Source organism: Mauremys reevesii, linkage group 7 (genome assembly GCF_016161935.1).
Source record: "Mauremys reevesii isolate NIE-2019 linkage group 7, ASM1616193v1, whole genome shotgun sequence".
Lineage (NCBI taxonomy): Eukaryota > Metazoa > Chordata > Testudines > Geoemydidae > Mauremys > Mauremys reevesii.
In genome coordinates this window covers 44,104,007-44,125,334 of record NC_052629.1, presented here as the reverse complement: position 1 = coordinate 44,125,334, position 21,328 = coordinate 44,104,007, and the positions used below count along the sequence as shown (strand labels likewise).

At 39.2% G+C, this 21,328-nt stretch overlaps 1 protein-coding gene across 2 annotated transcripts in view; it reads right to left on the bottom strand.

The window, feature by feature from the left end:
• CTNNA3 (catenin alpha 3) overlaps positions 1 to 21,328 on the bottom strand; it is a 958,387-nt gene that overhangs the window by 740,707 nt on the left and 196,352 nt on the right. For both annotated transcript variants that reach the window (XM_039481066.1, XM_039481067.1), the window contains one exon: positions 10,480 to 10,743. In XM_039481066.1, coding sequence (XP_039337000.1) covers positions 10,480 to 10,743 — 264 coding nt within the window. The remainder of the gene's footprint in view (positions 1 to 10,479; positions 10,744 to 21,328) is intronic.

Below are 21,328 nucleotides of genomic sequence, written 5' to 3'. Positions count from 1 at the left end.
GTGAGGTTATGGAGGGGTCATGCTCAGTAAATTTCATATCTGCTAATGAATAATAAGGGATAAAGCTGAATTGGCACAAGTCCATGAGAGTTCTCGAGCAACTTGAGAGTACTAGAGCATGATATTTGAGCTTGAGGTTTATTGCTTAACGAATATTTGGAATGTTACACTATTTCTATGCTGTGGGAAATGTGTTGAACCAAAATGTGGAGTAGAGTGGAAGAATTACTTCTCATGTCTTGCGTACGACACTCCAGCTAATACATCTCAGAATTATGTTTGGGTTTTTTTTGTTTGTTTGTTTGTTTTTTGCAACAGTGTTACATTGTTGAGTCATATTTAGCTTGTTTTCACCCACTGTGATCTCCAGATCCCTTTCCACAGGACTCCTTCCTAGGCAGTCATTTCCCATTTTGTATGTGTGCTCTTGTTCATGGTATAATTTCTTTCTAAAGCTGCAGGAATTTCCCTTCATAGAATGCTGACAACATTAATATTTTATGCATGTTCCAAACTGTAAACCCAGCTACTACACTGGAGTTGGGAGAGTTTATCATAGAAGCAAGCAGCAAATTAAGAGTCATGGGAGAAAATGTAGAGAGTAGCTCAGAGGTACTGGACATCCCCGTGGATGTCAAGCCCCTGCATGTTCCCCAAGATGCATGTTCTTGTGATTTATTTATTTTTTTTTGTAGGGCTCTGTGCTTTTTCATAGTTGAGATGTTTGTGACAAAAGCTGAGATTTAAAGAGGTTATTTTCAAGATCAGAATCGTCATGGGTTTTAGCATTCTACGTTGCTGTCTTGGTCTACTGCTAATGTGGATACAAATGTAGTATCCATTTACTCACTCAGTCATACCCGCATGAACACAAGAGTTTTATAAACTACATAAACTTCTGAAAAACCTCTCCTAACCTCACAAACGCCCCAGACCACTCTAACAGACAATCTGAATTGCCAGTCAGCATCTTTGCTGTAATCCAAAGTGGGAATGCAGCATTCCACACTGATTAGGCCTCAACTGGAGTTCTATGTCCAGTTCTGGATGCCACATTTCAGGAAAGTTGTGGACAAATTGGAGAAAGTCCAGAGGAGAACAACAATTATTCAAGGTCTAGAAAACATGGAAGATTGAAAAAATTTGTTTATTTAGTTTGGAGAAGAGAAGACTGAGGGGGGACATGATAACAGTTTTCAAGTACATACAAGGTTGTAACAAGGACAAGGGAGAACAATTGTTATCCTTAATCTCTGGGAGCTTAAATTGCAGCAAGGGTGGTTAAAGTTGGACATCAGGAAAAACTTCCTGTCAGGGTGGTTAAGCACTGGAATAAATTATCTAGGGAGGTTGTGGAACCTCCATTATTGGAGTTTTTAAGAGCGGGTTAAACAAACACTTGTCAGGGATGGTCTAGATAATACTTAGTCCTGCCTTGAGTGCAGAGAACTGGACTAGAAGACCTTTCGAGGTCCCTTCCAGTCCTATGATTCTATGATTAATCAAAAATCAGCTATATTTAATGCAGTGACAACAGTTAAGTATCATTCTACTTTTGAGGAAATTGAGGAAATGTACTATAACTAATTGAATTTATATGGTAAGAAGTGTCATGAGGGACCCTAAAATGCAGGGGAAACTAACCTTTCAGCAGTTACCTCTACAGACCGTGTGAATGAAAAATTTAAAAAGCGGCATCTAGACAGTTTTCAGAAGTGAGATCTATGTTTTTCTGCATCACAGATGTTTAATCACTGCTTTACCTAGGTTATAATTACACTGATTGCTTATGTAGGCAATGCCCACCACAGCATGAGAGAGAAAGGAAAAAGCTTATACTTTGATAACTAGCATACTAATAAGGGTTTTGCAAATTGCATACACAATTAGTAAATAATGTTTAAGTATTTACTGATTTATTAACATAGAGATAATTCACTTATAACAAATAGTTGACTTCCAACTAATATATATTGAACCATTCAATTGTGAAATACAAATAGCCATTTTGCTAGTGCAACATTTGCACTACCTTTTGAATAATTCAGAGAACCCTACCTTTGTTAGTCTGGGAGCCTTCCTTCCAGGTTGGGAAACACTGCTTTAGCCCCTCTTAGAAAGTGAGAATAGGAAAAGCCCATATCTCCCCTCTAGTAGGGATTGGTAGATTTGTGGAATCCAACACTCCTCTCTTGTTTTCTAAGTGAGCTAAGTATTAGAGAAGCGAGGAAGACTGACTAGCCCTGGAACACAGTGATCTACTGTGAGAGTGAGAAAAAGGTCTGGTGCCTTTAAATAACAAAGTTTTTCTCCCTTCCCAATGAGGTATAGCTAGCAAATAGAAAGATCTCTGGCCTGCAAATGATTGATGAACTGATCTATGTTAAGGAGGAGAGTATGCAACCTTGCGTGCAGGGGGCTTTCTGTGGACAGTGGGAAGAAAGGGTTTAGTAGCTTCTTCAAGTCAGCCAAGCTAATTGTTGGGACCTTCTTCTGGCAGGTGTCCAGTGCAGGTACTCATTCCACAGGGGATTTGGTTCCCTGATAAACCAGAATTGCAAGTAGACTTAGGGGAAGGCATCCCCTAAGGAAGCATGATTGTGGCTCCCTATGTCTGATATTGCAGGGAGATAAGTTGCCCCACCCCATCTCCCCTGATCCCTCAAACAAGGGGAGGGCAGTAGGAGCCCAGCAACTGGCTGAAACTGGAAGGGGAGGGCTGAAGGCAGCCTTCCCAAATAGGTGGAAACAATTAAGGAACGACTAGACTTGTGCTGTATAACTTATTGCCTAATATTAGCCAGGTGAGTTAATAAAGCTAATAAAGCTAATTGAACCAGATCCCTGGTGTATTGTCTTTCTTACTGCATAGCTGGGACAATGGGTGCCTTTAAATAACAAAGCTTTCCCCCTCTTCCTATATGGATACAGAAAGCAAATAGGAAAACTTCTGGCCTGCAAATTATTAAGCTAGTTATTTGATGGGTGAAGCTCTGTTTGCATTATATACTGTATTTTGGAGGATGAACTTAATCTGCCATTGTGTTATATTAAAATTTCTCTAATGTGAATAATTTCACTGGCACTTTATTTTTCTTTTGCACAATACTGTCAAGTCTCCTGGACTATTCTTAGTGGATGCCCCGGTCTCCTCAATACTGCACCTGCTCTTAACCACGATACCTTTACAATAGTATAGGCACATGGGGCTAAAATCATGACTCCACTAAAATCAATGGAAAAACTCCCATTAACTTCATTGGGCCAGAATTTCACCCAGAGACTTCAGTCACGGCCTCCAGTATTGTCTAGAAAATTTTGCAACAGAACTAAATCAAGAACTCTCCAACTAAATGTTGAACAGCAGAACTGTTCCAAATTTTGTAATAAATCATTAAGTCCTCTGAACAGATAGCTATCTTACTTGCCATGAAAACACCAAAGAACTTTAAGCAAGTGGAAACTTATAAACCTTTCTACTTCTTGCCAAGCATCTTGAGCTGTGTCAAACCTGTGGGTTTGATTATGCCACATGTCAAATGGAAAATTGTAAATATTGCAACTAGCAAAAACTGCATGTTAATGTACATGGGTAAAGAAGTGTATATAATATGTGGGTACATGGGGCAGGGGATGATTAATTTTCAGAAGCCAGAGGAGACTGCTCCACATTAGCTAGTACTATTTTTGATGAGAAAACTTCACAATCCTATTAACAATTTGCCAGTCAGATGGAGTTATTCTTGTCAATAAGAGTAATGAGTAATAATTTACTAGTTCTGGTCTGAGTTTACACTCTGTTACTTTCTCTCTGTGAAATGAAACTGCTGTGATCCCCACCAACATATAGGTACTGGCTCATAAATACAGCCACAATTAATTAATGATGATGATCTATCTGCAAAACTAGCATATGCCAGTTCACTAGATTATGATACATTTGGAGAAGGATGCAGGAGAAAGCACTTGCTGGTAAGGAATTTCTGCTAAATCTTTTTTCATGTCCTATTCTTTTGTTTCTACTTTTGCTCTATTGAGAGGTAAATACTATATTATCACTATAACTTGATATAGTAATTTTAAAGTAGTACAGCTGGGTGCAGTAACACTGAAATAACAGTTCAGAGAGACTATGGCATATTGGTCTACTTAATTTATCTATCTCTACATTTATAAAAACATATTTCCCTGAAAATTAATAAGTCTAAACTAACTTTTGATAAAAGCTACTCTTTACCAAAAGAGCTGTAAGGAGGTATTGTATAAAATTAACCTTTAAATACAGAATCCAGAAATATGGTCAAGACACAAGCTGTCAAGTATCCTAAGTATTCAAAGCATTTATTCAGCTAAGTGCAAATCTTCTATGGCTCTTCTAAGTATGGATAACAGTCAGCACCACCGTAGCCAAAAGATGACAAAAAGTCAAAAATAGAAACTAATCTCGTTGAGTGCTGCAGTTTCCTTATATAGTTTGTTCATGCAAATGTACAATTCCACATAGGCCTCAAGAAGGCAAAGGTGTGTAAACTGGAGAAGTATTTTTGTATTTATGAAAAAAGGTAGTGTGATATAGTCAAGGGAGGTCTAGTTAATTCTTTGCAACATAGAGTTTATGACATGGCACTTCTGACAATACTGCTTCTATGCTATTTGATCATTTTCTTAATTATAATAAGTAATGTAAATATTTTTCAAACTTCAGTGCCTAAACTAAGGCACTTAAATAAAAGTGACCTGATTTTCAGGAGTAATAAGCACCCACATCTCCTACTGTCTTTAGGGGAATGTTGGGTGCCCACTGTGACAGATAATACAATTGCATGCAATGTATTTAGGGACCATATTGTATTACGCTGTGTGTGAATGGTTTATTTATGATTGTGTTCTACTCCATGCAGGAGGGGTTACCACAGCTCCCACAGGAATTAAATATTCTGGGAGGCGATTGAAGTCAATCACTGAAACTAAACAGTTTCAGAGAGGTACCACCCCATGGAATGGTTTGCAGATACTGGTTCTAGGTGTTTGTCTGCCAACTACAATATCTCTCCTCCTATAACATCCTGACTCCTAAATGGGCTTCAGACCTGGTATGGCTAGACACAGAGAAAACATTGCTACTGCTGGCATTGCTACTTTCTCCAGTGCACTGACAGAGGCTAAGCTGCAGAATGGCCTGACAACATGCTCACAGAGTAAACCAATAGAGCCAAATGCTCATAGAGAAGCAACTTCAAAGTAGGGGGGAAACAGAAGGGATTCCTTCTCATAGCAGACCTCTTAAGTTCCAGTTATGTAACGATATCTAAATGATCGGATGATCCGTATCATACATGAATGAATGGCTACAACATTCACTTATAAATCAAGAATTGAAATATTGGGATGCATCTGAAGAAGTGGGGGGTTTTACCCACGAAAGCTTATGCCCAAATAAAGCTGTTAGTCTTTAAAGTGCCACTAGAATCCTTGTTGTTTTTGTGGATACAGACTAACACGGCTACCCCCCCCCCCCGATACTAAACAAAAGAAGTGACTCACTCAAAGGATTCTGGTTGTGGTTTTAATTCTTCCAATAATTTAATCAGATATGTATGCTTTCTTCAACAGTGTAGAGAAGCTCAAAAGAACGGGCAATATTTCCCAGGCAGGTGTAAGACAAAGGATACATAATGGACTGTTTTTACCTTGATCAATTCAGAGTTAGTGGCAGGTAGAAGAGTCAGCATAAACAAACCAGAACCTACAAAAGTAGACCGATTGAGCAGCTACAGTACAGATTTGCTAATGTGTCTTGCCTGAATGTCTTTTTCTGCTACTGAATTAATGCAGTGAGCAGTAAGCAAAACAAGTTTCAAAAGAAAATGAGTATTTAAATTGGATGGCTAGGCCCAAATTCTCTGCTTCATTGAGCTTCTGTTCCATGCAAAAGAAAGATTGGAGCAATGTGAAAGCTGGCTACAGCACCCTGAGGTTCTGAGCAAATTTGTGCCATCCTGAGCCCTGGTGTACATTCAAGCAGCCTTTGGGCTTCTCTAATTTTTGCCACCTAGGTGTGGTCTCTAAGGTACTCCATGCCAGTTGCATTGCACTCTGGACACACCCTATATGCTGAGGACAGGTGGTGGGTGACGAGGCTGGTTCAGGAAACAGACATAGTGGCTCTGCAACAGCTGTGAGCTCCCCTACACGCTGGGATGCAAAGGCCCTGAGAAAGCATTGAAGAATCTGGCCCTGCCTGTTCTTTTAATACAGTTTTCAACATGTAATTATTAGGGCTGTCAATTAAGTGCAGTTATTTCATGCAATTAACTCAGAAAAATTAACCATGATTAATTGCACTTACAACAATAGAATACCAATTGAAATTTATTCAATATTTTTGGATGTTCTTCTATATTTTCAATATTAATTTTAATTACAACAGAGTACAAAGTTCACAGTGCTCACTTTATATTTTATTACAAATATATGCACTGTAAAAATGATAAACAAAAGAGAGTATTTTTCAATTCACCTCATACTATTACTGAAGTGCAATCTCTTTATAGTGAAAGTGTAACTTACAAATGCAGATTTTTTTTGGTTACATAACTGCATTCAAAAACAAAACAATGTAAAACTTTAGAGCCTACAAGTCCATTCAGTCCTACTTATTCTGCCAATTGCTAAGACAAACAAGTTTGTTTACATTGATGGGAGATACTGCTCCCTGCTTCTTACTTACAATGTCACCTGAAAGTGAGAATAAGCATTTGCATGGCACTCTTGTAGCTGGTGTTGCAAGGTATTTAAATGCCAGATATGCTAAACATTTGTATGCCCCTTCATGCTTCTGTCACCATTCCAGAGGACATGCTTCCATACTGATCCTCGTTAAAAAAATAATTTATCAATTAAATTTGTGACTGTACTCCTTGGAGGGATAATTGTATGTCTCCTACTCTGTTTTACCCCCATTCTGCATATATTTCACATTATAGCAGTCTTGGATGATGACCCAGCACATGTTCGTTTTAAGAACACTTTCATAGGAGGTTTAACAAAATGCATAGGTACCAATGTGAGATTTCTAAAAATAGCTACAGCATTCGACCCAAGATTTAAGAATCTGAAGTGCCATCCAAAATCTGAGAGGGAAGAGGTGTGGAGCATGCTTTCAGAAGTCTTAAAAGAGAAACACTCAGATGCGGAAACTACAGAACCCGAATCACCAAAAAAGAAAATCAACCATCTGCTGGTGGCATCTGACTCAGATAATGAAAATGAACATGCATCAGTCCATACTGCTTTGGATCGTTATCGAGCAGAACCCGCTATTAGCATGGACGCATGTCCTCTGGAATGGTGGTTGAAGCATGAAGGGACATATGAATCTTTAGCACATCTGGCACATAAGTATCTGGCAACGTCAGCCACAACAGTGCCATGCGAATGCCTGTTCTCATTTTCAGGTGACATTGTAAATAAGAAGCAGGCAGCATTATCTCCTGCAAATTGTAACCAACCTTGTTTGTTTGAATGATTGGCTGACCAAGATGTAGAACTGAGTGGACTTGTAGGCGCTAATGTTTTACATTGTTTTATTTTTAAATGCAGGGAAGTTTGTACATAATTCTACATTTGTAAGATCAATTTTTATGATAAAGAGATTGCACTAAAGTACTTGTATGAGTTGAATTGAAAAATACATGTTTTTGTTTTTTACACAGCAAATATTTGTAATAAAAAATAAATATAAAGTGAGCACTGTACACTATGTATTCTGTGTTGTAATTGAAATTAATATACTTGAAAATTTAGTAAATATTCAAACATATTTAAAATGGTATTCTATTGTTGTTTAACAGCACGATTAATTAATTCATTTGTATTGATTTTTTAATCGCCTGACAACCCTAGTAATTATTAAGAATTAAACATTATTAGTCTATGTTTAATTATGAATGTCATAGGAATTCTATGGCGTTTATTGTGGAATTCTTGATACACAGAATTTAGGAGGTAAAATGTTCTAATTCTACCTGTGTTTTGCTCAACTAAATCTCTATTTACTTTCAGACTGACAGTTGCATGTAAGGGTGAAAGATATTGCATAACTCTTGGATAGTACTTGTTGTGTAAACTCTTTGATACATTTCCACATGATAAAATTTAATGAGGTTTGCTTCCAACAGATTATTTACTACATCAATTTGTTTCACAGCACTGTATTTGCAAGAGCAAGACAGAGCAAAGGTTACTTTGGGTTCTTACCATACTTAACGTTCTGTAAATAAAGCGCAACCCTTAAATTTGTAAAATCATTAAAAATGGCAAAATCTCAATATATTTTGCTTTATCTAGCTCATACAGCCTTAGCTCCCATTTGTGGTCGGTAAAAAAAATAATATACAAGTAAATGAAAAAAATATATTTAACAGTAGTTTGAGCTTCTATATTCTTATATTTCTTACTAAAAATAAATTCAACAAAAAGGATTTCTGATATTGTAATAATTACCATTGTTCTCTGTTTTAAAAAACAACAAATGTAGTAACAGTAAACAGTAAAACTGAAACATGATATGGATTTCACATAGTCAGTATAGATTGTGTGATGTCATAGACATATTTGCATATATAGCCTGTCTTTGCTAGAGAATTTTAGGGGGGAAAAAACATTACCATCAACGATATAACACTGGTTTTGCTGAATCAGTGTTAGTAATGTTGGGAGCCCAGTTTAGGCAAACTGGTCATTTCCAGTATTTTTAGCACTAAATCAGTTTTGCCTGCTGAAGAACAGATTAATTTAGCATGGTCCAGCCAAATAAGCCTTGTCTACATTAGGACTTTCACCAGTATTAGCAGCTCAACTAAGATTACAGCTACACAATGAGCTAGGGGTGTGATTCCATTGCTCATATATGCATACTCATGTTAGTTCAATGAGAACTCCCCCAAGTATGTGTATACGAGCAGGGGAATCACATCACTAGCTGATAGTATAGATGTAGCTTAATGGTAATAATGGTGGGAATATTTTTAAAAATTTCCCCAGTACAGAAAAGGCAAAAGGGAGCGCAATTACTTCCAAGACATACTGCGTGGTTCAGTGGCACCTAGTGACATTATTAGTCAGATCATTCTGCTGCCTCTACTGTTAAAGCCATTCTCTTATATTATGCAGCATCTCTCTAATGCAGCTCACCGGACCAGCAGAACTCAGACATACAGTGGTGCTGGGATACTTCAGTGTTAGACAGGAAGGGTCTGTCACCCATTCAGAAGTCATCCCTATCTCCTGATAACAAAATAACACAGAACAGTGTTCTTGTCATTCTGGCTGCAGAATTAGATCCAAACTGTGCAAGCTGGAGCACTCCTGTTAACATTATGGGAATTGAGGGCACCTTGCAGGATCAAGCTCATAATGCAGAGCTAGTGACTCTTTACTAGAGGGAAGTGTGTGCAGAGGGTAAATTCAAGCACCAGAAGGAATACTAACAACATTATTACTATTGTACCTCACTCTTATATAGCATTGTCATCAGTAGATCTCAAAGTGCTTTACAAAGGAGGTCAGTATCATCATGCCCAATTTAGGTATACTGAGGCACAAAGAGGAGAGGGACTTGTCCAACATCAATCAGCAGACCAGTGGCAGAGCCGGAATTAGAACTCTGGTCTCCTAACGTCAAATAGATCAGGTCAGAACCACACATGCAAAGGGGAAACCTCACTCAGATGATTAAGACTTGTTTGGGAGAAGAGAAAGATGTGACTTTCCTCAAATATATTCTTAACTGCTGAAAATAGAAACACAATTTTTGTCAACATATGAATCACATGTCTGTTCATTAAACAGTCTGCAGCGTTGTTGTACCTGTGTTGGTCCCAGGATGATCTCTGTGTGGCTCAAAAGCATGTCTCTTTCACCAACAGAAGTTGATCCAATACAAGATATTTAACCACTTTGTCGCTGTTCATTAAATGACAATGACAGAAAAAGAGCATAATTCAAATCCTAAACTTCAATTATGTGAATCATATGTGACGGCATTAGGACAGAATATTTTATTCCAATACACTGGTTGAAATCCAGCTCAGGCCAGTGATAACCAGTGATAATTGTTTTCACCTGATAACTGGTTAGTGGCATTTATAAAATGGGCTTATTCCAGTTTCTGTCCTGTGTGTGTCCACCGCTTCCATCAGCAACTCAACAAGAACAAATTAGCACCCTTTCTGGCAGTGTTAGAGAATCCAGAAACTAAACAGGCTTGGAGACCTAACCACCACCTTATCTGCGGGAAGTGGTCCCACCAAGGTCAGGATTAATGCACTTTATGGGAAATTTTGCATTAATATTGTCCACACTGAATAAACAGAGCTTCAGTTTCTAATGCTTCCAATGTCATTTTAGCAAGCACTACCTTCATTTAAAATAAATTAATTCATTCTCCAGTTGGTACATGTTTACATATATACCTACCTCAAGCTCATCAAGTGCACTTCCTAGCATAGCTGAATGAGACGTAGGATGAACCTTTTGATTTCTAATTCCTTGAGAAGCATTAGAAATGACATTGAGAGCGCTCTGTATTTCATTGCAAATTGAGTCCTTGCTGGCTATAAGGGATGCAACATCTGAATGTTCCAAACAAGCTGAACAAATTGAATGTAGAAGAGACGAATTTTCCTTCAAAGAAGCACGTGCTGCTGCAATTTCATCTCGTTGATTGCTAGATTTCAAATCCTGCCAGGAAAAGAAGAGTTTTTAAAGCACACTAAAATTGGCAAGTAATGTAGAACCAAATTATTCCATTCTGTACTATATTTGCGAAAGGAAATAGTGACTTAAATTTCAACAAAGTTTGGTTTACTAGAACTTTCTTTTGCTGCACTTTATTAGTTATTTTTAAAATAAGATGAAATTTAGATGAAAGCAGAAATTAAACTGAGGGAAAGGAAGAGGAACAGGAAAAAAAATCAGGATTTTTAGAATAGTTGAAGCCCCTGCTTCCAGCCTCGGTTCCTTCAAACTGTGGGCAGAAGAGTGAAGTGAAAGACACAAGAATGAGTGGGAAAATGAGAAGGAAGTTGCTGACAGCCTGAAAGTCAATTGAAGTCAATAAGGACCTGTCACAGGGAGGCTGGCCCCATAAACTGAAGGAGGTCCAGTGTCCCTGTGCCAGAACAAGTGCTCCCAGTTGGGCTAATTTAGGGGACGGGGCTGCACCTGGAGCTATAAGGGGTCAAAGAGTGACCAATGAGAGACAAAGCCAGAGAACACAAAAAAAGCAGGACCCTCAGACTCCCCCGGGAGGGGAGGCAGCAAAAGTCTGAGATGTAAAAGGAGAGCTGAGGAACTGTAAGTTTGGCCAATACAACTGTCTAAAAAAGACTGTGGGGGCAGCAGTGAGTCCTTGGCAAGCTGAGGAGAAGCTCTGCCTCGTGACACAGCCCTTCCATTTTATATTAAAAAAAAATGCAGTAGCCACTTCTTTCCCCATCAGCTGATGGCTGGAAAATGGCACTTTCAGTATTAAATAAACAGGGCCCTTTATTTCCAGCCTATATTTTTGTGGAGGTCTGGGGGACCACCAAACCAGATCTTGCTTCCTCAGGATAATTTGGAAGACTCAGGGGCAAAGCAACACAGAGGGAGCCTTAAACAGAAGCAGATCACTGCTTCCCTCATTGATCATTTCCTTAGGATAAATTGAACTATTGTGTAATATGTCTTTTTAATCATCAGTAAGCCATTGTATAAATGAAATCCCATATTACAGAGCTGGGTTCTTTCATACAACATAATCCCACCCTAGCATTCATCTGTACCTTGTTGTGTCTTAGCAAGGTGTCTGGTAACTATGCAGCCAAGAATATTATTTTATTTATATATATATATAAATATATTGGATACCTACAGAGTCAGAGCCTTTGCTTTCCAATCCTTTTCATAATGCTTGTTTTATATATATATATAAATATATAATTGGGCTAAATATATATATGCTTGTTATATATATATATATCTCCTATTGGCTAGCTTAGGCTTCCAGTCCTAGTGTGCTGACTGTGTAGACTGCATTCTTATGTACCTATCTCTCCTCTTTCATTGTATCAGGAGCCTACGCACCTAACTCAGGCTTTGTGGATCAGTGTTAGTCACAAAGTTAGTGTTAGTTATATATATATAAAACAAGCATTATGAAAAGGATTGGAAAGCAAAGGCTCTGACTCTGTAGGTATCCAATAAAGTTACTAAGGACTTGTCTACACTTACTGGGGAATCGATGAGTGGCAATCGATGCATCGGCAGTTGATTTAATGGGTCTACTGAAGACCCGCTAAATCAACTGCAGATAGCTCTCCCATCGATTCCTGTACTCCACAGGATCAAGAAGAGTAAGGGGAGTCAACGAGAGAGCATCTCCCATCAACATGACATAGTGTGGACCTCGTAGTAAGTAGGTCTAAGCAACATCAATTTGAGTTACACTATTCATGTAACTCAAATTGCATAGCTTAGATCAAATTTCCCCTGTAGCGTAGACAAGGCCTAAGTTCAAATAGTTCATGATTTTACCTTTCCCTATAACCACATGCCCAAAAGTGTATGTCATTACAGAATTCTCCTGATTTATGCTATGTGCAGAGGGTCAGAGAGCCTGGAGTCAACGTTAAGTCAATCCAACACTCCAGTTAGCTGGATTTTTACTACTCCTAAGTATTTCTCATTTTGGATTAATTGAATCATGCCCTTGTATCGAGCCAAATCCTTAAGGCCTTCTCATAGCAAAATTCAATATTTGTGCCTCAGTAAGGACTCCAGGATTTAAGTAGGTATGACTAGTGAAATCAACAACCATAAAAAAGCAATCATGCTTAACAATAAGCTCAACACTTGGCATGTTATATAAATACATATAGCCTATGTCAAACCCAGAGAGCAGGCAACTTATATTTGACTCAGGGGCAGTATACCAGCTCTCTGAGGAAGCTTCACCTTCTGGAACTAAACATCCAAGAACATGAAGCTCTAGGGATAGCACAGATATTTTTAGGGTTTTATAGTGAGCTGTGTTATCACAGCCACCTATATGCAGGTTTATTCAGAAATGCTCCAAGTTTCTAGATATTCATCCATTCCACAATTAAATTCTTTGATCTTCAGTTATAGCCTCTATCAACTCGTTCCATATCCCAATTGTTCTCTGAACTAAAAATCTCTTCTCAACATCCACTCTCCACATGTGGGATCCATGCAGGGACCTGGGCATTGCAACACTCAGTGTTGTGGCACCTAGAAAATCTCAGGACTAACACTGATCCACAAAGCCTGAGTTAGGTGTGTAGGCTCCTGATACAATGAAAGAGGAGAGATAGGTACATAAGAATGCAGTCTACACAGTCAGCACACTAGGACTGGAAGCCTAAGCTAGCCAATAGGAGATGCTGACCAGAATGGCGTGTTGTAAACTCTATTCCTCTCTCAGATATAGATACCTAAGTCTGGGCTACATGAAAGCACCTTGCTCTGCTAGTGATCCACAAACTGGGGGAAATCAGTGTGCAGCCGCCTAAGTTGCATGCAAGACCTGAAACAAACCAACTGGGGGACCTTCCTTAAACCTTTAGCCTATTGGATAAGGTATTCATCCAGAATGTGGGAGACCCCAATTCAAGTCCCCCCGAAAGATCTGAAGAGGGATCTGCTACCTCTCAGGTGAGTACCCTAAACACTAGACTATTGAGTCATTCTAACTCTTTCTCTGGCCCAATTAATTTTTAAGTATCCCATTGTTTAATTAAAGTGGAAAAACTTCAATAGAAGAGATTGAGGGAGTCCCATGTCAGACTATTCCATAGCCTAGTGGCCACGGCACTCACCTGAGAGGTGGCAGATCCCCATTCAAATCCCTCCTCCCCTGGAAGAGAGGGAGACCTGAAATGGGGGTCTCCCACATCCTGACTGAGCATAAAGGTTATAAGAAAGGTCCTCCTCCCTCTGATGATTTTGTGTGAACTTGCCTGAGTTGTTCAATTCAGTAGGGGCCACCTACTGGAATCAACCCCATACACACACACAACTTAGGCCGCCAAACGTGAATTTCTCTGAGACTTAGGCATCCAGACACCTATCATGAGGAATGCTCAGGAAGGAGATATGTCCCTGGGCACTCACATGCCCAGAAGCTGAGGGAGTTTAGGCACCTACAGGTTAGGACGCAGACGAGCGAGAGTTTTATGGATCATGGTGATACCTAAACACAGGACTTAGGTGCCCCCAAAATGGGACATAAGCTCCAAAGTACTTTTGTGGATTCATACCCTCAGTCTCCTTATGTTTAGTCCTTGCCCATAAATTTTACTAAGGTAAACAAAGTTCATTCACAGATTGCTGTGTGGTTGCCACATAAATATATGTGTATGTTGCTTCTGAATGTTCTCCTCTTTTCGAACTTAGCTATATACAGCTTCTTCAGCCTTTTCCACACGTCACCCCCAAAATAAAGTTAGAGTCTAAGATTTTAATTTCCTTTATGAAGCAAATTCAAATTCTCCATAACATTGCAAATGAAGTATTTTCTAATTCAGTCATTGTCTCTGAGTTAAATGCAGTTGCCTTAGTTATATATCTTAGAACATCATTTGCTTTTTTACATAATGCATACACTGTGACTCCATCATCACTGACTTTTTCCTTTATGTCCCTTTCTTAATTTTTTCCTGCAGCTGTACTCTATTAAATATATATTCTCTTTCATTAGGTCTATATGCATGCTTGAGACACAGAATACCCTTTGTCACTTGCCCACTTCCCTAATTATTATAATATGCTGTTTCCTCAGGAAGTATTGACTTGCTTCCTATCTTAATATTATCAATGAATTTTTATCACTCTAAAACTTTAATAGTCTTTAAGACCATTTATGTAATATTAAATAAAATTGGTCTCTGCAATGAGTTTTGGAGGACACAACACAGAACCTCCCTCTAGTCACTTGGTAACACTGGATATAATCCTCTGCGCTCTTGTTTCCATCTAGCTTGTTATACAGGACTCAGATTTTAGTATTAATGCCTAAATATTTTACCTTTCATTACTATTTTTGTTACAGTAGCACCTAGGGATTCCAACTGAGACCAGTACACTATACAAAAACAATATGAGAGACAGTTCTTACTCCAAGGTAGATTTTTAAAGGTATTTAGGCATCTAAAGATGGAGATTGGCTCTTCTGAAAGTCCCATTAGGTGCCTATCTCCATCCTTAGATGCCAAAATACTTTTAAAAATCTGGCCCTTACAGTGTAAGCAGATAAGACAGACAAAGTTGGGAAGGGAAACAGGGGCACAGAGACAGAACCGACTTGTCCAAGCAGATCAGAGACATAACTGGGACTAGAACTCAGGTCTTGTCTCTCCCAGTCAAATATATTATCCACTGGATCAAGCTGACCCCAACCTCTAAAATGTGAGGGTAGTCTCCAGATGTAGAATGCTCAACGTGATTATTAGAGAGGGGAAAAGTGAATAGAGAGATAAATCCAGAATTTGCAATTTAAAAATTAATTTTGCTTTACACTGGTATTTTTTAACCCACAGATTAAAATTATATTAATAGTTAGTTTTCTCTGGTTGACTAATATATGCTGGCTAGTGCGCGCGCATGCACGTGCACACACACACACACACTCAACAATATTAAGTACAAATATGATAACAATGATATAGCCTAAATTGACCTATACCATAATCCTGTTCACTTATGTTAAGTAACCCATGACACCTTACATTTATGGAAGTAAACATTTGGCATAAGCAGACAGGAAACTTGTCAAAATCAAGATACTTTCATTTCATGTCTTAGTACAACCTAGGGAAGTACCTTCATGGAACACTAATATGAACAGAACAACAAGTTAGGGAACTGGACGAAACTGATGGGTTGGATTTTAGTGACATGTAAAGAGATGTGTAACTTGTAAAATCATCATATAAATAAAGTAGTAATATTTGCAAATTAATTTGGATACTGTTTTAAAAGTCAACATTTTGACTAGCTTATTCCAAAGTCACCTGCAACTATCTTTAAAGAATCACCAAATACTCACATTTCTCTGAACTAGGTAAGACCAGATTACAACATGACCTATAGGGTCTGGAAGATTGAGAGGCTCTATTAAAATAAAAAAACATTACAAAACCTGCCTGTTCCTTGTCAGAATCCCACTCCTAAACTTTTTCAGGTTTCAGGAGACTTTTGCTCTACTTTTGGAAAACAATGTTTTTCCTGATGATTTTGCATACTTAAGACTTAACCTACCTCTCCTCTCTCCCAGGCTCTTCATTGACTTCTAGAATAAAGTGCAGATATTATACACAAGTACCAACCACACATTTAAACCCATCCAATATACAGAAGCCACATCCACACAAACAGTTTTAAAAGTGTGAGAAACAATGTTCAAATAAAGATATGGCTATAACATTGTTTGCTTTCACAAATGGACTATGACTGTGATACTAAAAACAAATCCACTTAAGTAAATCCTTACTCCTATGAAGAATCCCAATGAAGTAAAACAAAATTGTAGCAAATCTGTTTGCACTAACAGGACCAATAACCCAACTATATTCAGAAACTAGAGGTAGGACCAAATCTTCAAAGGCAGTTAGGTACCTAAAGAGGCAGATAGGTACTTAAGAAGGACTTTCAGACACAGGTTAGACACCTAAATCCCATTGATTTCACCTGCTGATACAATTTTAATAATCCCAATAAGCACTTATCTGCCTCTTTAGGTACCTAAAACATCTTTAAAAAAATCCATCCCTATCCCTATTTTCTGAATACTGTTTCTGTCTGTAGTACTGTTTATATGTTGCTGGTTTTTTAAAAGCCTTCCTATCCATACTGGTCAGTGAAACAGTGTTAAACTCATGCTAAGCAGAATTGCATTAGGAAACTCTACTTAGTAGTTTTTGGGTGAGCCCTGCTTGGCAACACACCATTCTTGCTCCTAGTGTGGACAGGGCAACAGGGGGTTGGGTAGAGGAAGTGAGAGAGATTCCTTGGTTTAAAAACAGTTAAAAAATACCATTTGAAGCCTTTACAAAATGAAGAGCAAAAATATTTAGGCGATCAAACAGGATTTTCTCACTTCATTATTTTCCTCTCTTTTTTGACAGGAGAAGAGAGCTTCTGGACTTCATTGCCACTGTATGAAAATAGAAGGGCATTTCCTGTGTCGTGAAGCCAACGCTTTTATCATAGAGACTAGCTATCTTCTCCAATGGTGCCATATGGCAGGAAGCTAGAATTTTAAAATGTAAAACAACAAGGAGGGGCGCTCCTGCTTTCCCCACATCTGACCAAGTGGGAGTGAAATAGTAAGCTCACAGAAGTCTCGCTGTACCCTTTCAGATTTTAAAGCAGTTTAAAAACATAGTTGACAGTTAGTAATCAGGCATCTTAAAGACTACTTTGGCAAACCTCCAAGTGTTTCTTTTCATTTAATTTATCTCTCACTAAGATAGAAAAATGCAGAATATTAAATATTCTGGAAGTTTAATTAAGTCAATTATCAGATTAGGATATAAAAGGAAATTAGGATGCCACATCTGGATTTTTATCCATAGCAAATGCATCAAAGCAGAATAACATCACTGGTGCTCAAACTGAGCCAGCTTGCAGCAAAATTCTCACCCTCTCAAGGCTTGTCTTCACTAGGGGAAGGGGGGAAAGTATTTTAAATGTGTTTAGTCAGCTAATGTATGTTAATTAAAATGTGTTAAAAGGCAAGTGTAGTTTTAACACTCATTAGCCAGGGTGAAATGAGGGTTCGTGTTAACCAGCTTATACGTGTTAGAACTACAACTTGCATTTTGTACACTAGAATTTGAACACACACTAGTTAATATGTTACCTAACATATTTTAAAAACACAATCTTTTTTCCTACTGTAGACACACTGTCACATACCGACACAGTTAGAGAGGGAGCAGGTGTATCCCAGGGAATTACAAATCCCCTGCTTCACCCAGCAGAAGAAAGGTCCTTAAGCTCAAAAACCCACTGTGACCTTGAGCAGCTGCAGAAGAAATTGTCACTGGTTGAAGATCAGGAGCAAAGGAAAGAGCTCTGAAGCAACATGGGATGGAGGAAGGGAGGGAGGTAGATTGAGATACACAGGAAAACTAGATGAAGTCAACAAAAGGAAGAAAAGCAGAATAAAGCGGGAGGCAGTGAGATCTAGTAGAGAGAGCACTGGACTTGGACTCAAAAGTCATGGGCTCTAGTCTCAGTTCTGCTATTACCTGTTGGTGACCTTGGGCAAGTCACTTCACCTCTCTGTAAATTATTTTCCCATCTGTAAAATGTGAATGAAAGTGCTTTCAAATCTAGTGATAAAACGTGCTATATAAAAGCTAGATATTCATATGAATACAATTTTCTCTTTTAAGATGGTGTAAGGGAAAAATGGCAAGAACAAGAGGAAGGAATAATAAAAATAATGATACTCAGATACAAGTGCTAGGAGCCTTAGAAAGATAGATTAAACAAGGCTCCAACTCCTTTTATATTCTGATTGGAACTAACTGACTAACTGCTTTTAAGACTCATCAATAATTCATTTTTAATGTGCACCCACATGCAGCTCCTGATACCAGGATGATCTACATCCTTATCCAGGGTCCTAGAGCCTCCAATCCTTTTATACCCTTCCCTAACTAATGCACTGCCCAGGGCTTCCTTTTTAACATCTTGGCACAATCCATGCAGAATGTAATGCCCAAATTTCCCCATTGCTGCAGTAAGACATTTCTAAGTTTTCTACAAGGCAGGGCATTTTATGACATTATATTGTTAACCCTATCTACTTTTGTCAACATTTCAATGTTTAATTCTTAACTCGGTTTGGATTTCTGGGACACTGAAGGGCTGTAGTAACCAGTTGCTCAGAATCTGTAGTCAGCTCTGCATTTGGACCTTTTAGTGTTAAGTTAACATACTAGAGAGACTAGGAGGTAATATATTTTATTGCACCAACTTCTATTGATAAGAGAGAGAAGCTGTCAAGATTACACAAAGCTCTTCTTCGGGTCTGGGAAATGTACTAAGAGCGTCACAGCTAAATACAAGGTGAAACAGATTATTTAGCAAAAGTAGTAACATATATTTCAAGGGGACCATTCAAGGTAAAGTGACCCATGAATGCCTCTCCATTCATAAGAGGGGGAAAAAGCTGGAACAGTAGGGTTTAGTGGATTATAGATTGTTGTAATAAGCCATAAATCCAGTGTCTCTATTCGGTCCATGTCTCTCTCCAACAGAAGTTGGGACAATAAAAGATGTTACTCACCCACCTTGTCTCTCTAATATCCTGGGACCAACAGCTACAACACTGCATACAAGTTGACCTGTGTAATTTAAGCATCACGTTATCTTTTAAGCCAAATATAGCATTTGTTTTGGTATAAAAAGAGAATCCAGTCTTCATTGTCAGGAATCACTGGTCTATTAATCATTAATATGTCAGAACTGTCAAGTTAATGTCCACCGTTGAAAGTAAAGAGGTCTGAACTTGACATAATCGTGTGGTGATCGAGACTGTTTAGAATCCAGTGTAAGACTAAATATGAACAACCAGTCATGGCAACAGATTGACAGAAATAGGAACACTTGTGTGTACACCTCACAGAGTTATGGAAAGCAAAGCTGCAGCAGTCACAGTAGAACTTGGAAGTATACGATTGGTCCTTGAAAAAGTGAATGAGAAATGGCAACACTTACAGAAACACCAGCAAGATAGGTGCCAGAAGAGGAAGCGTTTAACACCAAGAATTTTTTTAATGATTTTACAACAATTTATTATTTCTCTATGATCTAATCATCCTTCTGAGATCCATGCAGAAGATCCTTTACAGGCCTCTGTGGCACTGTCCCCCCACATAGCATCTTGTGGAAGGTATTCCTAGGCACACCAAACACCAAACAACAATGGAAAATACTCTCTTCCCTATTGAACTGAAGATCTGAGAGTGGGAGGGGCAGGCTGAGAAGGGGATTACCGGGTACAGGGTCTTGGTGCACACTGTTCCCTCCTTTTCCCTTTAGCTCCTTGAGACTTCCCTGTAGCCCCACTTCACCAAAAGAGCCCCTCTTTAAAGAGCAGAGTCAAGCCTGGTCTACACTACGCGTTTAAACCGGTTTTAGGAGCGTAAAACCGATTTAACGCCACAACCGTCCACACTAAGAGGCCCTTTATATCGGTATAAAGGGCTCTTTAAACCGGTTTCTGTACTCCTCCCTAACGAGAGGAGCAGGGCTAATATCGGTATTACCATATCGGATTGGGGTTAGTGTGGCCGCAGATCGACGGTATTGGCCTCCGGGTGGTATCCCACAGTGCACCACTGACCGCTCTGGACAGCAATCTGAACTCGGATGCAGTGGCCAGGTAGACAGGAAAAGCCCCGCGAACTTTTGAATATTTCCTGTTTGCCCAGCGTGGAGCTCTGATCAGCACGGGTGGTGATGCAGTTAAAAATCAAAATAAAGAAAGAGCTCTCGCATGGACGATGCGGACGTGATCGCTGTAAGGGCAGGCAAATCTGTTCTATCAGCGCTCCGTTACAGAAGACGAAATTCAAAATCATTTTTTAAATATCTCCAGACAGATGCCATAGCAGGGACTCAGCGCACTGCTGCGTGACAAGCGTAACGGAAAGCCAAAGAATCAAATGGACACTCATGGACTGGAGGACTCAAGCTATCCCACAGTTCCTGCAGTCTCTGAAAAGCATTTGCATTCTTGGCTGAGCTCCAAATGCTTCTAGGGTCAAACACAGTGTCCGCGGTGGGTCAGGGCATAGCTTGGCAATTTACGCACCCCCCCCCACCCACCCCCAGAAGTGAAAGGGAAAACAATCCTCTCTTGACTCTTTTACATGTCACCCTATCTTTACTGAATGCTGCAGATAGACCCAATGCTGCAGCACTCAACACCAACATCCTTGCTCCCCCCACGCTATGGCTGGCTGATGGTACAATACGACTGGTATCTGTCCTCGTCATCAGCCTATTGGCACATGGGGCAGTGCAAAAGGACTGGTAACCATGATGACCAGCATCTGTTAGGTCGATCAAGGGCTCCTGGTCCTAATTTTTCCTGGTAGATGGTGCAGTATGGCTGATAACCATCGTCGTCATAGCAACAGGGGGCTGAGCTCCATCAGCCCCCACCCTTCATGTGTAAAGAAAAGATTCAAGTGCCCCTGAACTAGCAGAGGGATGCTGGGCTCCTCTCCTACACACTCCTTACTGT